Source organism: Gymnoscopelus braueri, assembly GCF_963280865.1.
Source record: "Gymnoscopelus braueri genome assembly, chromosome: 4".
NCBI lineage: Eukaryota > Metazoa > Chordata > Actinopteri > Myctophiformes > Myctophidae > Gymnoscopelus > Gymnoscopelus braueri.
Genome location: NC_137605.1, coordinates 16845338 through 16864048, shown reverse-complemented (window position 1 = coordinate 16864048; position 18711 = coordinate 16845338). Strand labels below are relative to the sequence as shown.

At 41.5% G+C, this 18711-nt stretch overlaps 1 protein-coding gene across 1 annotated transcript; it reads right to left on the bottom strand.

Moving 5' to 3' along the window:
• Positions 1 to 1601: 1601 nt before the first annotated feature.
• hibadhb (3-hydroxyisobutyrate dehydrogenase b) lies at positions 1602 to 18224 on the bottom strand. Its single transcript, XM_080427396.1, has 8 exons — positions 18119 to 18224; positions 14598 to 14758; positions 13504 to 13613; positions 9980 to 10101; positions 6676 to 6812; positions 6050 to 6126; positions 5340 to 5496; positions 1602 to 2428 (listed from the first exon to the last, which is right to left on the bottom strand). The coding sequence occupies exons 1-8, from the start codon at positions 18192 to 18194 to the stop codon at positions 2270 to 2272; spliced, it is 999 nt and encodes a 332-aa protein (XP_080283522.1). The 5' UTR covers positions 18195 to 18224; the 3' UTR covers positions 1602 to 2269.
• Between the last annotated feature and the right edge of the window lie 487 nt (positions 18225 to 18711).

The following is an 18711-nucleotide window of genomic DNA, read 5'->3' as shown; positions in this document are numbered from 1 at the left end:
TTTTGTGTTAGTCGTACCACTGTACTATGCAAACTGTTAATAACGTATTCAATCAATCAATCAATAACATTTACATAAGTAAATATACGAAAGGTAGCTATATATTAAACAACCACAAGATCAGAAGCCTCTACATAAATGTGAAAGCACTGTCAAGCTGTGCGCCTCTTTTGATCCTCATTGTAGGCATACCTACGTGTGTGGGCCTACCATTATATCTAGGCCTACTTCGTTGTAGCCTACTGTATGACCAGTGATGGAAGAAGTACTACTCACATGTTTTACTTAAGTAAAAGTATCAATACTGCAATGTAGATATAGGCTACTCCGTTACAAGTAGAAATCCCATATTCAAAATGTAGCCTACTTGAGTAAAAGTGCAAAACTATCGGCATCAAAATATACTTAAAGTACCAAAAGTTGAGGTAGGCCTACTAAAATGATTGAAAATAGCAGATCTACAAGCTCCCAAGCATTATGTGGTGCATTGTGAGCTTGTAGATCAGCTATTTTCAAATAGCCTATGTATGCCAATATAGATATATATATCTGCAAAGTAACTAGTTACTGAAGTTTTCAAATAATTGTAGTGGAGTACAAGTACAATATTTTGTAAGTATTGAAAATTGGAAATACTCCAGTAAAGTAAAAAATACCTCAAAATTGTACTGTACGTGAGTAAATGTAGGCCTCCTTAGTTACTTTATACCACCACTGTGTATGACGGATTGCAAAAATAGTCTATCTAGCTGAGTGTAAAGCGTCGCATGGCTACGCGTTGTGAGCATGTGCATCTAAATTCGCCCAAAAGGACGCCAGGTTTAAAGTGGTTTAACTGCACGTGTGCTCAGAGACCGGGGAGCAGGATTATGCGCATTTACCAAATACAACAAGGCACAACAAATCTATTACATATTTTATACAAAAGAACACACAGCAACCCTCAGCAGTGGCATTAATCTAACCGTTGCTCCACATAGCCTAAACTTGAACGTGGGTCAGTCGGTCAGAGCTCATGTAGCCGAAGATTATTTTTACCCATTTTCACCTGGAATACCATTATACCTTTCAAGGCGCCAAGCTGGGAACACCTGTGTATCACATAGCTGTTGCTATAGTAACATAACATATACATTTTTTTAATACAATTTTCAGGAAACTTAGGATTTGGAAATGGTTTTAATACAGATGTGATGTGACATTTTAAAGGAACAGATAGGAGTAAAGCATTTTGAATATTCTTCAAAGGAACGAAAACAAATGTCCTCAAATATAATCCAATTTTTAATTAATCTTGTTCAATTAGGCTACTTTTACAAACATGTATTGCTTTGTTCATATTGACCTTGAATATAGGTGGCGAAATAATGAAGCAGAACCAGATATTCTTTGGCTTGAGGCAAATTATTTCTCTACATGGATGAAGCTAGTTTTTTTCCACAATCAAGGAGCTAGCATAACATTACCGAATGTTCATCAGGTTGCAATATAAATAATGGGTGGACGGGTGGTGTTTGTTAATTATAATAAGTAGCTACACACAGTGTGCCTGGGTGGAGCTTGCATTGCAAGACTATAATTGAAATAAACTGTAGACAAAGTAAAGACAACACAATCTCTCATCTTTATTACTGACATGAGGACACATGAAAGCCTTTCCTAAAGCAACCGTCCCAGTGTCGAGAGATAACAAACCCCATAAACATAAGTGAAAACGGCGAACAAACAAAAACAAAACCCCCCCAAAAACATAAAGCAACAATCACAATCAACAAATAAAACGTGACGATTTAACCGTTCAACCCCATCTAGTGTTGTCCAACGCGGCTGGTCGCTCATCGCCCTGACCCCTGTAACTCACACCACAGTGGTCTCCACAGCCATATACCATAATAACAATCATTAGCCTATACGCCATCTTCGGAGGAGACTTCCTCAGAATCCACCACGCTTCTATAAAACTTTAAAGGAGTGTTGCTTTGCTTTATTTATTTCATAGTAAACAAAGGCATGATCACATAGGTACTGTAACATGGCTTCCCCAGAGGAGGTGATATAAGTGCTCTAATCATCTGTTGCAGTGGAGGTTTGGTTGAGCTTCATCTCGTCTTTGTCTCACTTCACATCTCTGACATCAAGTCCTTGAGCGGGGCAGAAGGCACCCCGTTAACGAGCCTGTGTGTGTGGGGCAGGGCCAGGCCTGGTGTGGAAGGCTGTTGGGACGGGGGGAGGGAGGGGAGGGGCGGGGTGGGGTGGGGGAGTGTTTCTTCTACTGGCCCTCCTCTTCACGCAGGAACTGAAACACGGAGGAGAAATCTTTGCCGGCGTAGCCACGCGCGCACATCATCCTGTATATCTGGTGGGCCAACGAGCCGAGGGGAACGGGGGTCTTTGTGTTGGTGGCTGTGTTCTGTGCCAGGCCCAGGTCCTGGTTGAGAGAGCAAAATAACAATTATAAGCAGACATACAGGGTATGATGCGAAAACCAACAGCTTTAGTCATATCCACCCAAACACTAAGTTCAACCACTGAAGCCACGACCGGGAGCCATCTTTTTTCTGTCAAGGGCAGCAGAAACGTTTCCTGAATCACACACACACACACACACACACACACACACACACTATATGTTATGTAAATAAGAATACATAATGAATATTTTAAGTAGGGCTGTCAATTAATTTGAAATGTTTAACAAGCTAATAAATGTTTTTTGTATGACTGGAAGTGTTATTTGTTCTTGTGGTGCAACTTCAGCCACACACTCTTCTTCTATAGTGGTCTTGCTCCGACGCACGCACGCACGCACACCTCGCACGCACCTCACTCACATAGTTTGCAGTCTTGTCACTGTGTCAACTTGCTGAAGTGAATTGACAAGTGCACAGAACCTCCAAATGGTTTGGATGGAGAAATATGCAACAGTGTTTTGGACAAAATGCAATTCAAATTGCACTTCCTCTTTCAAACCCTAGCGCGGTTTGGCTTGACTTTTGATGAAAACTGCCAAAAAAACATAATGGTCATTCAAAACGATACATTCCTTCAGTTAAAAACATTCCACTTTCCCTTCAGTGTGGGATTTAAACAAACATTAGCTGCAATAGGAGTGAAGTGACTTTGCAAACAGTACTGGCCCATACAGTACTTCTAAGAGACCAGTTGACAATAACTTTTGAATAAGCAGTACTTTAAGATGGCCTGCCAATATGAACGACAACTGGATATACCTCTTCTTTGGAAATTCTAAATTATCGCCCGACAGCCCTCATCTAATAGCAATAAATAATCATTCTGAAGCTGTCCAGCTTGATTACTCTGAGAAATGTTTAACTTCTTTTAAAAGATTTGCACTTACACTTAGCGGTTTTAATTTAGTTATAACGAAAAACATCACATGGATGCACCTGGGACGTATCATCAGTGTTGTAGCCTGGGGTCATAGGATGTTTCGGGTCTCGCAACATACACCCTCACCCAGGTGACCCAGCCAGGGTTGATCAAGCCCCGACTTACGTCCCAGTAGCTACCCACGGTCAGTCCTATAGGGCAAGACAGGGCCACTCAGTCCGCTTCTCCGGAAATACTCTGCCGGGACTCAGGGAGGCTCTGTGGAGGGACTAGGCTCTGTGGGTTGTCTCCTGGCCGGGCTCCTCCTTCGTCTCACCAGGTCCAGGACCTGAGCGTTGCACCAGACTCCCCTGCTCCAAACATTTCATTCTGGTGTGATAGTGTCTTGGCCCGTGACACCATCACATTGGTGGTACTGCAGGCTCCCTTAGCACTTACTCTTTAATTTATGATCTGTTTTTTAATCTTGTCTCTGTATTGAATGTACTGACTGTCTGTAACTTTGTTGATTGTTGTTACTGATCAAACCAGGTCTCTCTTGAGCATGAGACCTCGGGTCTCAATGCGATTACCAGTATAAATGTTTTTTTTTATGTTTATATTTTAATGTTTATATTTCATTATTAATTCAATTCTATTTCAACCGTAAGTAAGCTAAATATTGGGTGTAGTTTGACATACACATCTTCCAAAGATATAGAATACTCAATATCTACATAAGTATATTTTTTATAATATTCCTTCATAATCAATATTTAACAGAAAAAAGTAGTACAACAAGTATTTATGGATGCACAATGCACTAAATATCAGTGCAATGCCATGTCAGTTTCAGCTAAGCTATTTATGCTAAAAACATAGATCAAAACATTTGAGCACAGCAATGGTTGATCGGTTTGTACGTTGCAGGTGTTAATAAACGCTGTGAGCGCTATAGACAGGATCTCCCTGCACTCATAAAACGCTTTCTGTGGATAAGGCACCTTATAAAAGATAACGTGAAAGCTCAGTTCCAACAGTGACACACAAGGTGCGCATCTCCAGATGGGCCATCAGGACCTGCGCTAACCTCCTGCCAGCAGTGTTCAACCACCACATCAACCTATCTCATGCCCGGGTCCATAGTCCCCACTTGCTTCAAAAGGTCCATTGTCTTTGCACCCAGGAACGCCTTCCCAGCCAGCCTGAATGACTACTGCTCAGTTGTGCTTATCACAGTGGTCATGAAGTGCTTCGAGGGGCTAGTTAAAGACCACATCTGCTCCTCTCTCCCCTGCACCCTGGACCTACTTAAGTTAGCCTACGTCCCAACGGATCCACCAACACGACGACGGCATCTCCCAGGTCCTGAATGCCACCCTCTCCCACCTCGATAGCAACAGGGAAGGGGGATAATTAGGCTGGTATTTATTGATTACATTTCTAACTTTAACTGGGGACTGTGCATTCTATTGTACTGCCCCCATAATTCTGCAAATTCCACACTACACATTCCACATGGCTGCTAAGAGGAATTTAAAGAGGGTGTGTTTATTTAAATATTCTAAACCTTTTTTTTAAACCGTTAGCTTATTTTTCTAATTTCTTTATTTTATTACAGTCCAGGACTATTATTATCATCATATTGTGTAAATTAAGTATGACTGTGTAAATTAAGTATGGCTGCTGTTGCAGTCTTGCGGACCATGTCACACAATTTGCTACTTTTACCTGCATTAAGTGCATGACAAATAAACCGCTCTTGATTTTCTTAAAATGCTGTTTTTATGCCATTGCCCCTAGTGGCAGAGGGGAGAATGGCAGTGGTTTGATGTCAGCGAGACGACGTCACTGCGTGGACAATCTGTGGAGCTGTCGACTGGTTGCCTCGGCGACACAGAGAGCATTGAGGACTTGGCACCATGTAACCATCTTTATTACTCCTTGTGATAAACACATGGAGATAAGTTTGAAAAAACAGCTGAGTATTCCTTAAATTAATATCCCACCTTCGCCATGAGCTGAGTGCCAAATCCTCCCTGGTAGTTGTTTGCAGAGGGGACACCCTCCATGACTCCTGGTACTGGGTTATAGGTGTCACTGGACCAGCAGCGGCCTGAGCTCATGTTCAGGATCTTGGCCAGCAGCTGGGGGTCAAGTCCTAGTCTGTCAGCGGAGAAAAACTAATATTATGCTATACATTTATGATATTAATTTCTTTATTGTATCTTATTTTCATTTTGCATCATAAACGCTTGGTATTGAGCATTTCGGGGGGTTTGAATTGCTGCTTTGGATATCTGTGCGTAATATGCAATGCCAATATAGCTCTTTTGACTTTGACCACAACATTGTTTGGCAGCGTCATGGACACTTTAATGCTATATATAGATATACTTTAACCGCATGAACCCTAGTGTCCCTATTATGGGGGGAGACATTATGCTAAAAATAGCAGATCTACAAGGTCACAGCTTGTAAGCTTGCAGATCAGCCATTTTCGGCAAACAGATTAGGTGTAGAGGGAAAAAAGGAGCAGACCAAGTACAGAGTCCTGGGGGACCCCGGTCAATTAAGTATACATGTTTTTTTTAAGTGGTCAAGTTATATAGTATATAAAATATTTGACTCCTAGTTTCCTGCTAAACACAATATCTGGGTCCGCTGTCCACAAGAAACTTTTCATACAGTTGTCCACTACTATGTTAAGAAAACTCACCTGATTCCAAGGTTCATGGTCTCAGCTGTACCGATCATTCCGATGGCCAACAGCATGTTGTTACAGATTTTAGCAGCCTGCAATAATGACCAACCAATGACAGTTCAGTAGAGACAAAATTGTAATTAAGCTACAAAATGTTTCAGTTAAAGTAATAGCCGAAAAAAATATCCGTTCTACAAGCTCACAAAGACACTTTGTGAGCTTGTAGAACGGCTATTTTTGAATAGCTGAAGCTCATAGGGTAGTTAGTTATTTGATAATAAAATAGAAAACACATAACAGAACAAAACATTTGGTAAACTGAAGGATTTATTTGTATTAACCCATTAAAACCGGAACGCATCCATATTAAACCCTTATTTTATTCTTTGGCTATTTTCTTTTGAATCGTGAAAATTTGGTACAAATCTTTGAATATATACATATATTTAAAGCAAACATTTTTAACTAAAATCTTTGCCTCTGAGGGTCCCTGGAACAAAATATTTTGAAATGGGGGTCGGCGGCCAAATACATAAGAGTATAATTTTGAAAACTGGATTAAGGAGACATTTTGTAGAATCCGAACCTTGGGCCCTACTGGGATATAATAGAAAGTTGTTTATGGTGAGTGGGCTGCTTACCTGTCCAGTTCCAACTGTGTGACCACAGTGCACAACGTTGGCTCCCATGCAGTTGAGCAGCTCTGTGGCGGCTTGGAACTCGGACTCTGGTCCTCCCACCATGAAGGTCAGCTTCCCTGAGGTGGCAGCCCCCACTCCTGGGACACGGGGAAAAGAAAAAAAACATGATTATGCATTTATGTACAGTATGTACACGCACACATTAACTGATTCACTGCCAATCACGTAGATCTACGCGAACCTATTTAAAGCCGCCACGTGCCAATCGCGTGGATCTACGTGAACTATTTTTTTTTTCTTCTTTTTTTCCCCTCCAATTTGACCCAAAGACCAAGGAGATATGATTTTTCGAAGATCTAGACTCCTATCCACTTCCTTGTTAACTCAAAACTTCAAAATTCTGTATCTCGGCTCCTGAGTACTTTTTTTTTTTCAATGAAAAAAATATGAAAATACCTCTGGCAGTTAATGGGTTAACAGAAGCAAATTAAAGCTTGATTTATGCTTCTGGCTGCGTACACAAGAAATGTGGCGCTGATTGGTCTAGCGGTTTGCAGGATTAGCTCCGGACAACCGCACAGACTGACCCTCTTACAGACGGTCCCGCAGAGCCACATCATAAAAACTCCTGGAATACTTCATGTGTGGTTGACGCCGATTAAACCTAAATAATGCTTACGCTATATTCTTACACTGTCACTTGTATATCCTCCATATATTTCATCTTGAGCTACTTGATAGTGGTTATTTGCTATGTGGATGATTTACAAACTGAAGCTCATTGCTGCATGTCACTTTGGATAACAATGTAAGTCATGTAAAGTGACTACTTTCTCAAATGTGATATCACACACAAAACATCAGTTCCTTCAGTCAAATATACTATGCAGCATGACAGATTAATATTAAAACAAATGTATTACCTTGTAAAATGTATTTTACAACAAATTATTTTGACACATTGAAGTATAGCTCTTGATATTCAGGTAATTGCTGGATTTTCTTTTTTGTAACATTAGAAAAACATTTGACAAACTAAACCAAACAAAGGACAGTAATAATGTAAGTGTGAATTATTACCAACAGAGCAGAGTCTGTGGGAGGACTCCATATTACCGTTCAGGCATGTTCCAACAAATTCAAAAGTGCCAGCTCTTCCAAGAGTTCAATTCGATGTAACACATCAAACACTTATTCCAGAGTGACACACATTTCCACTGAGGTAAATAATGTCAAGTGTTAACACAGAAACATGGGATTGAAAATAATGACTAACAGCATAATTACTATCGCCAACAACAAAAAATGAGTCCCAATTTCCTATTTTATCTGTGACAATACAATAAAAAATTAAATAAATAAAACGTTCTGCAGTAAAAGAGACACCTGCACCTCGAAAGCAGCCAAATAAAAGGAGGTGAATGTAATTTTCTGGTCTGTTGTATTTTCAACAAGCACTTTAGGTCCAGACGGCTAAGCTGTGAGAAAGCAGGTTTGTGGATTTCCCATTATTGCTCCAGTAAAAGCATTCCTTCCAGCTGCGTAGCTGCCAAAAAACCTCTCTGACGCAGTGGAGGCAGGGCCAGCAGCAAAACATGAACAGAACAATTAGGAGATGTTGTTTGTTGTCTCAAGAAAGCAGCAGCCAACTGCTACCTGAGAGAAGAATTTTGAGCAGAACAAACAAAACCACACCGATTAATCGAAACAAAAACACAGAGAAGTGAGCTCCTTTGTCAGAAGTGTGTTTTTTCTTTTTTGTGTTCTTTAAAAGGGTGTGCTGGTTGCGTGTGGTCCTCCTCTGTCATAAAAATTGGCAAGTGCTCCTGGCTACGCTGAAATCTCTTGGGGAAATCGACAACACAATAAGCCTCTTCTCTTCTTCAGTTCAAACGTCTGCTCTATCATGACTTGAGCGATGTCCAATCGCTGCTAGTTCCAAGCTCCTGTCGATTCACTAGTGAGGCAAGTAAAGTGCTCGGTTCCAAAGAAGAAAAGGTTAGATTTCTAGTAATCCCAGAGCGGGAAATGGATCAGTACAGAGGCCAGGAATAGCATATAGCAAGAAATGTGATAAGTGTGCTGTGTATCTCATATTATATATGCATACATCAACATATTAAACCCCCCCCCCCCCCCCCCCCCCCCCCCACACACACACACACACACACACACACACAGAGAGAAGTTCTGGGAAAAGACCAAGCAATCACTGAACTCCTTGTTCTTCTGAGTCCTTACAAGACAACAATGAGACATGCTGACTCAATTACCACACCGCCCCACTTCAGTGTCACTCAGCTGCTTTTATGTTGGAACTCTTTTTGCACTGGATTAAGTGGTTGTTGGCATGGCTCTCTACATCTACCATTGATTTCTGTCTGACCACCGAGGATGTAAAAAAAAAAAAAGGGGTCTCTTTTTGGAGCTCAAGGCCGATGACTGACATCATACACCTAAATAAGGGGCAGGCTGCATATTGCACCATTTAGAACATGCACACACACACACATGCTAGATATGGAAAGCTGGACAACCTTAATCCATGTGCACTACCACAGGAAGGAAGCATATAAATCATTACTAATCTTTAGGGCCTGATCGTAAAAAAAAGGGGAGGGGGCAACTTCAATTCAAAGCAAGTGCCTGCCCTGATGTTGAGAGGTTGAGTTCAAACAGGCAGTGGGTCTGCATGGACCCCCCAAGACAGTCTAGAGAGAGAACATGCACTTTACTAGTAAAGCCAGATTTATACTTGGCTGCGTGCTGGTGTTGCGCATGGAAAACAGCCCGTCTGCATGCTCGCAGTGCGTTGTGAGCTTGCAGACGAGCTATTTTCGGTGTGCCATACCGATGTGCAACTAAGTATAAACAAAACTACCACCACACACGCACACCTTCCATCCCTCTCCTATAATACTAATGCCTGGTCTCTTTTGTACTGCTTCTGCATTTCAGTAGCGAGAGCGAGAGCAGCTAAACTGGATACACCACTATGTCAGAGACACGGTCACACAGGCCTCCTGGCTATTTTGAAAGTAAAAAATGGATAACATTTAAATTATGAGGACGTGTGTGTTGTTGAGTTGCCTGTGAAAATAATTTGCATATTCCTCGTTGGTACATGGATAAAAATGGAAATTCATGCTCGCACACTAGGCAATGTTTCTAGTTTTCCACTTTAGAGTTAGGAATATTACAGAAATGCTGGGTTATGTGACAGCAGCAGAAAAACAAATTGACGAGTAAAACAAAGAACGTTTTACGCATGAAAATAAAATACAATGTATGTGTTAATAATTACCTCCTGACACAGGTGCATCCATAAAAACAGCACCCATCTTCTCAGCGGCAACAGCCATCTCCTTTGAAACAGCTGGGTCAATGGTGCTGGAGTCTATGAGCAATGATCCTTTCTTCACCTTTCTGTGGAGTCAGGTATATGATAATGCTTTAATCAAGTAAGTCTCCACTCCAGTTGTGGGGATCATGAGTACCAATAAACTAGCTGGTTGAATAGAAAAGTAACTAATATATTAGGTCCGGAGCAGGCCGAGTTAAGAACCATTACTTTAAAGGTTCTATGACATTCATTTTCATTTTTTTTTGGGGGGGGGGGGGTTTATGACCTCAATTACACCCCAAAAAATCTTAACTTTGAACATTCAGTGGATTTTCTGTGGTCTGGGGTTTTCTGAATAATTAGGCTGAAAAGTAATCTGAGTTTAGTTGGGCCTCGCCCCTCCCCTCCCCTATCCTTTCCTTGGGGGGGGGGGGGGGGGGGGCGGAGCAGAGGCGATGATTGACAGGCAAAATCCCTCAACAGAGACACCCGCAGGCAAAGATTTATTTTTTCATTGCAGTTGAAAAGGCTTTAGAAATGTGTAAAAACACCTGCCATTGATCAGTGGAGTGGAATTTTTTGTTAAAACTTTTTATACACGTTTGAAGGACCATGACAAAGACTTTTAATGTGTGGTAAAACTGAATGTCATGCAACCTTTAAAGGATTTACACCATGAATTAAAAAATAAATAAATATATTGAATATCATATTGTTTATGTCCCTCAAACGTTTTTCAAAAGGTTTGAGCCTAAATCAAGTCTCAGATATACTCATTCCAACTAACTTCTCTCTGGCTTATAAAGCACTTTCCCCTGCAATACCACATTGTCCTGTTTGGCACGGGGCGCTATTGAGCCAGTTTGTATGCATGCAAGTTTGGCCTGTTTTGAGACCAATTTACAGAAAACCCCAGATTTGCTGTGAAAGCCTGAGTGTTCAAACTGGGGTATTTTTGGGGATAGAAGAGAGGTAGGGGAGACCAAAAACGCACAAAAAAGAAGAAAAAGTTAAAATTCATGATGTAGTCCCTTTAAGATAGGCCCATAGTCAAAAACAGACCTGGCCTACAACAGTAGAGATCACATTGGCACAGTTCGGTAGCGGTCCCTTAAAACATATTCTAAATGTCAAACAGAGTCCCTACATTGCGCCAATAGGTCGCTTCCTCATTTGCATTTACATCACCACCCAAACAAAATCCAGATTTAGGCAACCTGAACTTGAGAGCCACCGTTATTTCTTCCTAATTCCTACAACCTGGACCCAACTATTTTGGCCGTCAACATAGAATGTTATATATTAGGCATGGTACGATATACGATATTATCGTTTATCGCGATAAAACAACATCTGCGATAACTGTATCGTGGGTGTCGATTTGCTTATCGACTTGATAAAGATTTTAGAAAATACATCCGCTCCTTCCTTCTGCTGTTTTCGAGAGCCAGGGACATATGTTATCTTGTTTGCACGACAATGTAAGTTTGTGAATATGCTGTATTGAAATGCTTAGTTGAACGCCTGTGTTGTGCAACAAAAATATCCAACCTACAAACTCACAAGGCATCACAATCTGATGCGTTGTTGTGAGCTTGTACATCGGTTCTTTTCGGTGCGTGACACGGTGCACAACCAAGTATAAATCAGGCATTATTTAAAAAATAGCAGCAATTGCTGCACGTAGCGTTCCGTTTAACTTTACATTGTCAGATTGATATTTATATAGCGATAGAAGTAGAGAGGTCATCTTTGATTATAACAAAAATAATACAATCACTGCTTACTTAAAGTAATAGTTATTGGGTCGATTCATCCTTCTAGGCTGTGTCAAATGATATGTGACAGTCAAGAAAGGCTGTTGGATGTTTAAATTGTCCTGGGTGAGAGACATTGAGACAATACATAATGACAGGTCATATGTTTTATAAGCATAATATGCATAAATATGCATACATCTCGATAATATTGTTAATCGTGATTATTTTGGCCACATTTATTGTGATATGAAATTTTCATATCGTCCCATGCTTACTATATATAGCGGAGTCCTATACTCGATCAGAAACACTAGTCTTCATTCCAAAATACCATGATGACAAAAACCAGATTATATGTTCATTGTTGGCTGCGAGTTATGAAAATGCACAGCTTTGTATTGAACTTAGCCGCCCCACGTCCCTTCTTCTCATGGCCGGATTAACTGTGTAGTCTATAAGGCTGCAGCCTATGGCCACGCAAATCCAGGGGGCCTCGCAACAACCCTACAGGACACAGAACATCCACAGCTGCACTGTGGTGTGAAGCCCATCTGTGCCGTGCAGGAATGGAGTCGCACTGCACTGAGAAAAAGTAAGAGGCCAAGCAGTGCATCGTGGACCTCAGCAGCACAGTTCAACCTAGCTGAATGGAGGTCCAATATAAACGATAAGTCAAGTAGAAAGAGTGGAAAAATACAGGATAATTTCCTCAAGCTATAATACATCTGTGAGGTGGAAAGCTTTCTCATGTAAAGAGGTTTCCAATTAAGGATTTGCTGCTTACAGACACGCACGCACACAGACGGACAGGGACGAAAACATAACCTTCGCCTGCCAGCCTAGAATGGTTACCCATTTCCTTCTCAATTCATGAAAACCTGTTTATTTTGGTAGCAACAACATAAAAAAATGCAACTGGCTGCCGTTGCACTGCGTCCTACAGTATGTGTAGGGGAATCGGACAGTTCCTGAGATGCATCATGACTTTATCATGATGCTGTTTGATTTGGCTACTGGTCATAAAGTGTTTCCTGTGTCTGCATTTGAGAGGCTATACTCTACATAGCCTTTTTTGCTTTAATGTTACGTTGGAATAAAATGTTCATAGGATAAAGCCACATAATGTATTAATCCGGAACTGCTTCTTAAAGCTGATTGGCCTAAAACTAACTGTGATAGGTGACAGCAAAGCACATCATTTATTCACTTTTTGAATTGGACTTTTGTGAGGTCCAACTACAGCCAAAAACATGCACACGTCAAGCAGACTATACCCCCCCCCCCTCACAGATTGGAAGTCTGCGGTTTTCTTCAGAAAATGGCATGGTGTATTTTAGGCTTAATCCTCACTTCACACACTACTAATTACAAAGTACACTTCACCCATTTTCAACCTTCATATAATTGGCCCTCACTAATGCTCATTATGAGATGGCACCACTTCCGTCTACTCATGAGTCATTGCACGCCTCAGAGGTGGGCTGTGGACAGTTCAGAATCCTGCCTACCAATGACATCATCGGTGAGGATTCCAAACTAATGGAAAACTACAGCCTCTCGCTTCTTGTAAAGTTAGCATGCTGAAATAAACGCCACTATTCTTGCATCAATAAAAACACTCCATCCACAGTCCACCTCGGAGGTGCACAGAGCATGTAGACAGGTTAAATGTTCCTTTAAACAGATGACATGCTTAGATTGAAGGAAGTGGAGTTCAGTGTTTACTTGAGAATGCCATTGGGTCCTGTGTATACGTCAATAACATTGGGACTGGAGGGAAGCATCGTGATGATCCGGTCTGCCTTTTCCGCCACCTCAGCAGGGTTATCCAGAATCTAAAATGAAATGAAATCAAACTTTATTGATCTATTGATCTCCAAGGTGGAGGGGAGTTTTTTTTTACAACAGACAGAATTAAAATGACAGATGTATTGCATAGTACTGTAGTGTAGATGAAGGATGAGGAACAGCTTCAGACAGAAGTTTGCTGTCACAAGCTACTAGATGCCATCCTGCGTCTATCATAGTGCGTAGGGCGTAATTGCTATGGTGAACAAAAAATTCTGATAGATGAAAAGCAAAAATATTGATTCTGAGTAGAATTTAAATGTAAAAATTTTATTCTGCAAAAATACATTGTTTTCTAAATGAAAATACCATGGCAGTCCTGGCCATCATAGCTTCTCAACTTCCTTTAGTGCACAAGGTTCCTTATTTCCCTGTTACATGTATAATACAGCAATCATGAAGCGGTTTGCAGCTGTGCAACGTGATGACTACCTTCAGGCGTCATTCTAGGAGAAAAAAACCTTCCCCAACTAAAAAAAAAACTAAAAAATGCAGCACTGCCAACCCTTACACACCGAGCGTGCAAAACACACACTCACAGCTCCCATTTCTCACACGGTGAAACTTCAAATCCCAAATGGTCCTTCACAGTAGGACGGAGTCTGGATTGGTTTTCAAAGCAGTGGGCATAGGTGTGTAAGTGGAGGTTTTCTCTGCAGTTCAAGCATCGTTTTGATTTGACCAGAGAGGTTAGATGTCTTTAAACTTCTTGATATGTGTATGTTTATCCAGCAGCTAAACTTTTCAACGATTGTCAATCATTCACATGTTTTACTGGGGGGGAGCTACTGAATAACAGGAGCAATTGTGCCATAGATTCAATCTTTTACACACCAAATATGAAAATAGGTTGTTTTTTGCCTGGAATTGTCCTTTTAAGAAACCTGGACCCTAAGCAGCAGAAATAAACAAATAAATGTGTTTATTTGCTAAATAAACAAATCATCAGCCAAATAAGCTTCTACTCTCACCTGAGCACCCAGCTCCTGCAGTTCCTTACAGGACTCTGGGAAAACATCGGTAGCAATGACAGGGTAGCCATGTTTCAACAGGTTCTTGGCCATCGGGTTTCCCATGTTGCCCAGTCCAATGAACCCCACATGTGTCTTTGAGGCCATGGACCTTGTGGAAGCTAGAAGATAATAATAACCACATTAGGTGCAACCAACATTTTTTTGCAACCTTTAAAAAGGAACAGTTCACCTTTTTTCAAGCATCTCTATATGGGCCCTCACTATGGGGATGGTGTCATTTCTGTCTGCACACTCTGTGTCTCAGAGGTGGACTGTTGAGTTGGGTTAGAAAATCTGCCTAACGATGACATCATTGGTGGTGATTTCAAACAAGATTTGTTTTTGTTTGTTTATTGATGCAGGAACAATGGCTTCTATTCAGTGTGCTAACTTTCTAGGAAGAGAAGGGCTGTAGTTTCCATTCGCTTGGAGTTGGGAATACCCCAACTGATATTGGCCGGGTTTCCCAAACGAATTTGAGCTCATGCGCAGCCTAGAAGCTGCGTAAGAGCCTCCACGCACCTGCGCAGTAGCAACCCCGCCACGCACTATCTTCATTAGTAGCAGCTGTGTGTGCTCTACGTGCCATCTAAACTGGCTTCAGGAGGCACCATCGTCGTAGGTGATCAAGCGCACGGCATTACGTGTGTGCTAAAACTACATTCGCGAGACAGCATAGACGTAAAGACCTCCTGGACGAAGCCTACGTAAACTACGTAGGGCTGTCCTACGCTACACTGCAGTTTAAACACCCTTTGCGAAAGTGAAATGGATCATAAAAATACCAGAGCCAACTGTCAGATGTCCTAAAGCAGTCCACTCCAAATACAACTTTTGAATAATATATTTATGAATTAAATTACAGCGGTGAGGTGACATCTGCAAGGTAAATAAAACACTAAAGTGTCCCCATTATGCAAGTAAATTAAATATACTTAAAATACCAAAAGTAAAGGAATGCAGAATGTCCCATTTCCCAAATTTAATATGTATTAAAATCTTTTGAAAATAGCAAATCTACAAGCTTGTGAGGCGTTGTGAGCTTGTAGATCTGCTATTTTCAAAAGTTTTTTTAACCGTTCATAAACATGGCGAGCGCAAGAGCTGTCACTTTGTGAGAGGAACTGGGGACTTTAATCATAACGTTTAACTATAAAACTTCGAAATTAAGGAAACATGTTTAGCTCAGCATCATTTATATACCTTTAGTTAACTTGGCATATGCTTAATATTTTTATCAGACGATCGGATCATCCGTGAGAGTACAATTTGGAAACTTCGGGTTCATGCATAGAGCGTTAGTGAACTCTCTGGGTACAGTCACCCATGTCCGTAAAGCGTCCGTCAAGTTGCCGTACGGACGCCAGAAGTCCCATCCACTCCCATGTTAAAAAAAAAAAACGGAACGGTACTTCCGGTTTTAAACTTAACATGGGAGTGGATGGGACTTCCGGCGTCCGTACGGCAACTTGACGGACGCTTTACGGACATGTGTGGCTGTACCCACTAACTCTCTGAACCAGGGCTAGAAGCAGCGGAGCCGCCCGCCCTGTGTGTGTGTGTGTGTGTGTGTGTGTGTGTGTGTGTGTGTGTGTGTGTGTGTGTGTGTGTGTGTGTGTGTGTGTGTGTGTGTGTGTGTGTGTGTGTGTGTGTGTGTGTGTGTATATGTATATGTATATATACACACATACATATATATATATATATAAATTAAATGTGTGTGTGTGTGTGGTCGGTCGGTCTTTTCATAGATCTATTTCGCTACGATGGGTGTTACTAGCGCCCCAGGGCGCTCGTAACAAACTGCTTCGTAGGACAGCACTGCAGGGCTACGCCTCTCCCAGGAGTGGGAGGAGAGTAGGATACGCCATTCTGTCTCCCGAATGTAGTTTTAGCAGACACGTAACGCCGTGGACGTGGGAACCAATAGCACGTTGGGCGCAACCAGCTGCTACTAATGAGGGTAGAGCGTAGATTTCGCCGAGTCCCAGCTGTGTAGGAGGCTCTTACGCAAGCTGCGGAGGCAACGCATGACCTGAAATCTACGTGCCTGCTAGGGTACTGCGCAGACTGTGTGGACACACGTAAGACCCGTCGTAGAACCTGCGCAGATGCTCAACGCAGCATCTCTACGAATCTCTTTGGGAAACGCGGCCAATGTCCTTTTGGTAGTCACTGGCAGGTTTCTGAACTGTCCACAGCCCACCTCTGAGAGTGAGTAGACAGAAATGTTACCATCTTAAAATGAACATTATTGAGGACCAATTATATGAAGATAGGTTTAAAACTGGTGTGAAGTGTTCCTTTATCTGACAGATAATTTCCCCAACTTTAAAATAATTTTAACACAAACTTATTTGATAACTTAAAATGAGTTTCTAAAATCTAATTCAAGTCACATCTTTGTGCAACGACATAATTCACGATGTACCTAGACTGTGACACTGTGTTTAACTTTGTACCAGTTTGTATAAACCCACATGCAGAGGGCCAGGTCAGATGCTGTCATCTTTATAATGTCTAATATATATATAATGTCTGTTTTATATCATATTGTTGCCTTGCCCATTTTTACTAGTGTTATTACTTATCCTGTCGTTGTCCTTTTATCTTTGTATCATCCCTATCAGAATCAGCTTATTAGTGTCACATCACAGGTTTACAGAAGTCAAAAAGTGGGTGAAATCCGTTTTTGTGCATAGTTCCCATCGTATCCTTATTTCCATAGAAAAAAAAGAAAGGGAAGAAGAGTGGGTGGGGGTGGGGGGGGCTCAAGGGGGAAAGGAGGTCAAACACAAATGTACACATGGTACCTGAGATAAGGTTAGGTATCAAGGTCCCTACTGCAGTGCTGCTATGACAACTGTACTTTCCTCAGTATCAATAAAAGGTTTGTCTGTCCACACATACAGTACATTGATCTCATGTTTCTTAAAACAAAACGATGGAGCTTGCACAAAAACGAATTTTACCCACTGTTTTACACCTGTAAACCTGTGATGTGACCATAAAGATGATTCTAAAACAGCATACAGGTGCAGAGAAGGTGTGTGGAGTACTGACTGGTATTCCATAGATAGACACTACTACAACAATGGCTACAATGAGTTAAATTACACGATGGTGCCTGACAATTCTACCACTGCTAGAGGTTACATGGGACTGGCAAAGAGCATCGTGGTATGTAGCACAGGCAGACGATAAATAAAATGGCACGTAATTCGTTGCTTAAAAAAGGGCAGGCTAGGACATGTTAAGGAGACGAGACACCATTTCAACACACAGGCTGGATTAATTCATCTGCAAGTTGTGCACTGCACACAGCTAGTCTAACTAAAACCTAGCAATAGCACACATAACTGCCTGCTTCCCCTCCCTGCAAAGCAGCAGTAAAAAGGTATTCCAGGTCTAAATGTCTTAAAGCAGCTGCCTCAACGTCTGCCAAGCTGGCACAAACTTCAAAGTATTCCACTTCTTACCAAGTGCAAAGTCAACATGTTGCTGGTACCACCTTCCAACAAGCAGCCTCCGAGACCCCCTCAGTGCAGCGGCCATGCTTCTTTCGCCTTGACCCTTACGTCTGACGTAACGTCGTTCCAACAAAGTCTTGACTGACAGGTCCTCCTGCCCAATCGCAGGGCGTTTCGTAGGGCCCCGCCCCCACGACCAAACCAATGAGTGGGGAGGATTGGAACAGCTGAAGGAACCCCCCCCCCCTCCCAGACAGTGATGGGAAAAGTACTCACATTTTGTACTTAAGTAAAAGTATCAATACTGCAATGTAGATATCTCTGTTACAAGTCGAAGTCCCGTATTGAAAAAGTACTTTGGTAAAAGTACTAAAGTATCGGCATCCAAATACAGGCTATTTTCAAATAGCCTAAGTATGCATAGGGCTGAAGTGGTTAGTGTGTTTTGTAATGATAATCAAAATCCTCAAAGTAACTAGTAGTAACTAAAATTTTCAAATAATTCTAGTGGAGTAAAAGTACAGTATTTGCCTTTGAGATGAAGTGGAGTAGAAGTAAAAGTACTGAAAATTGGAAATACTCCAGTAAAGTAAAAAATACCC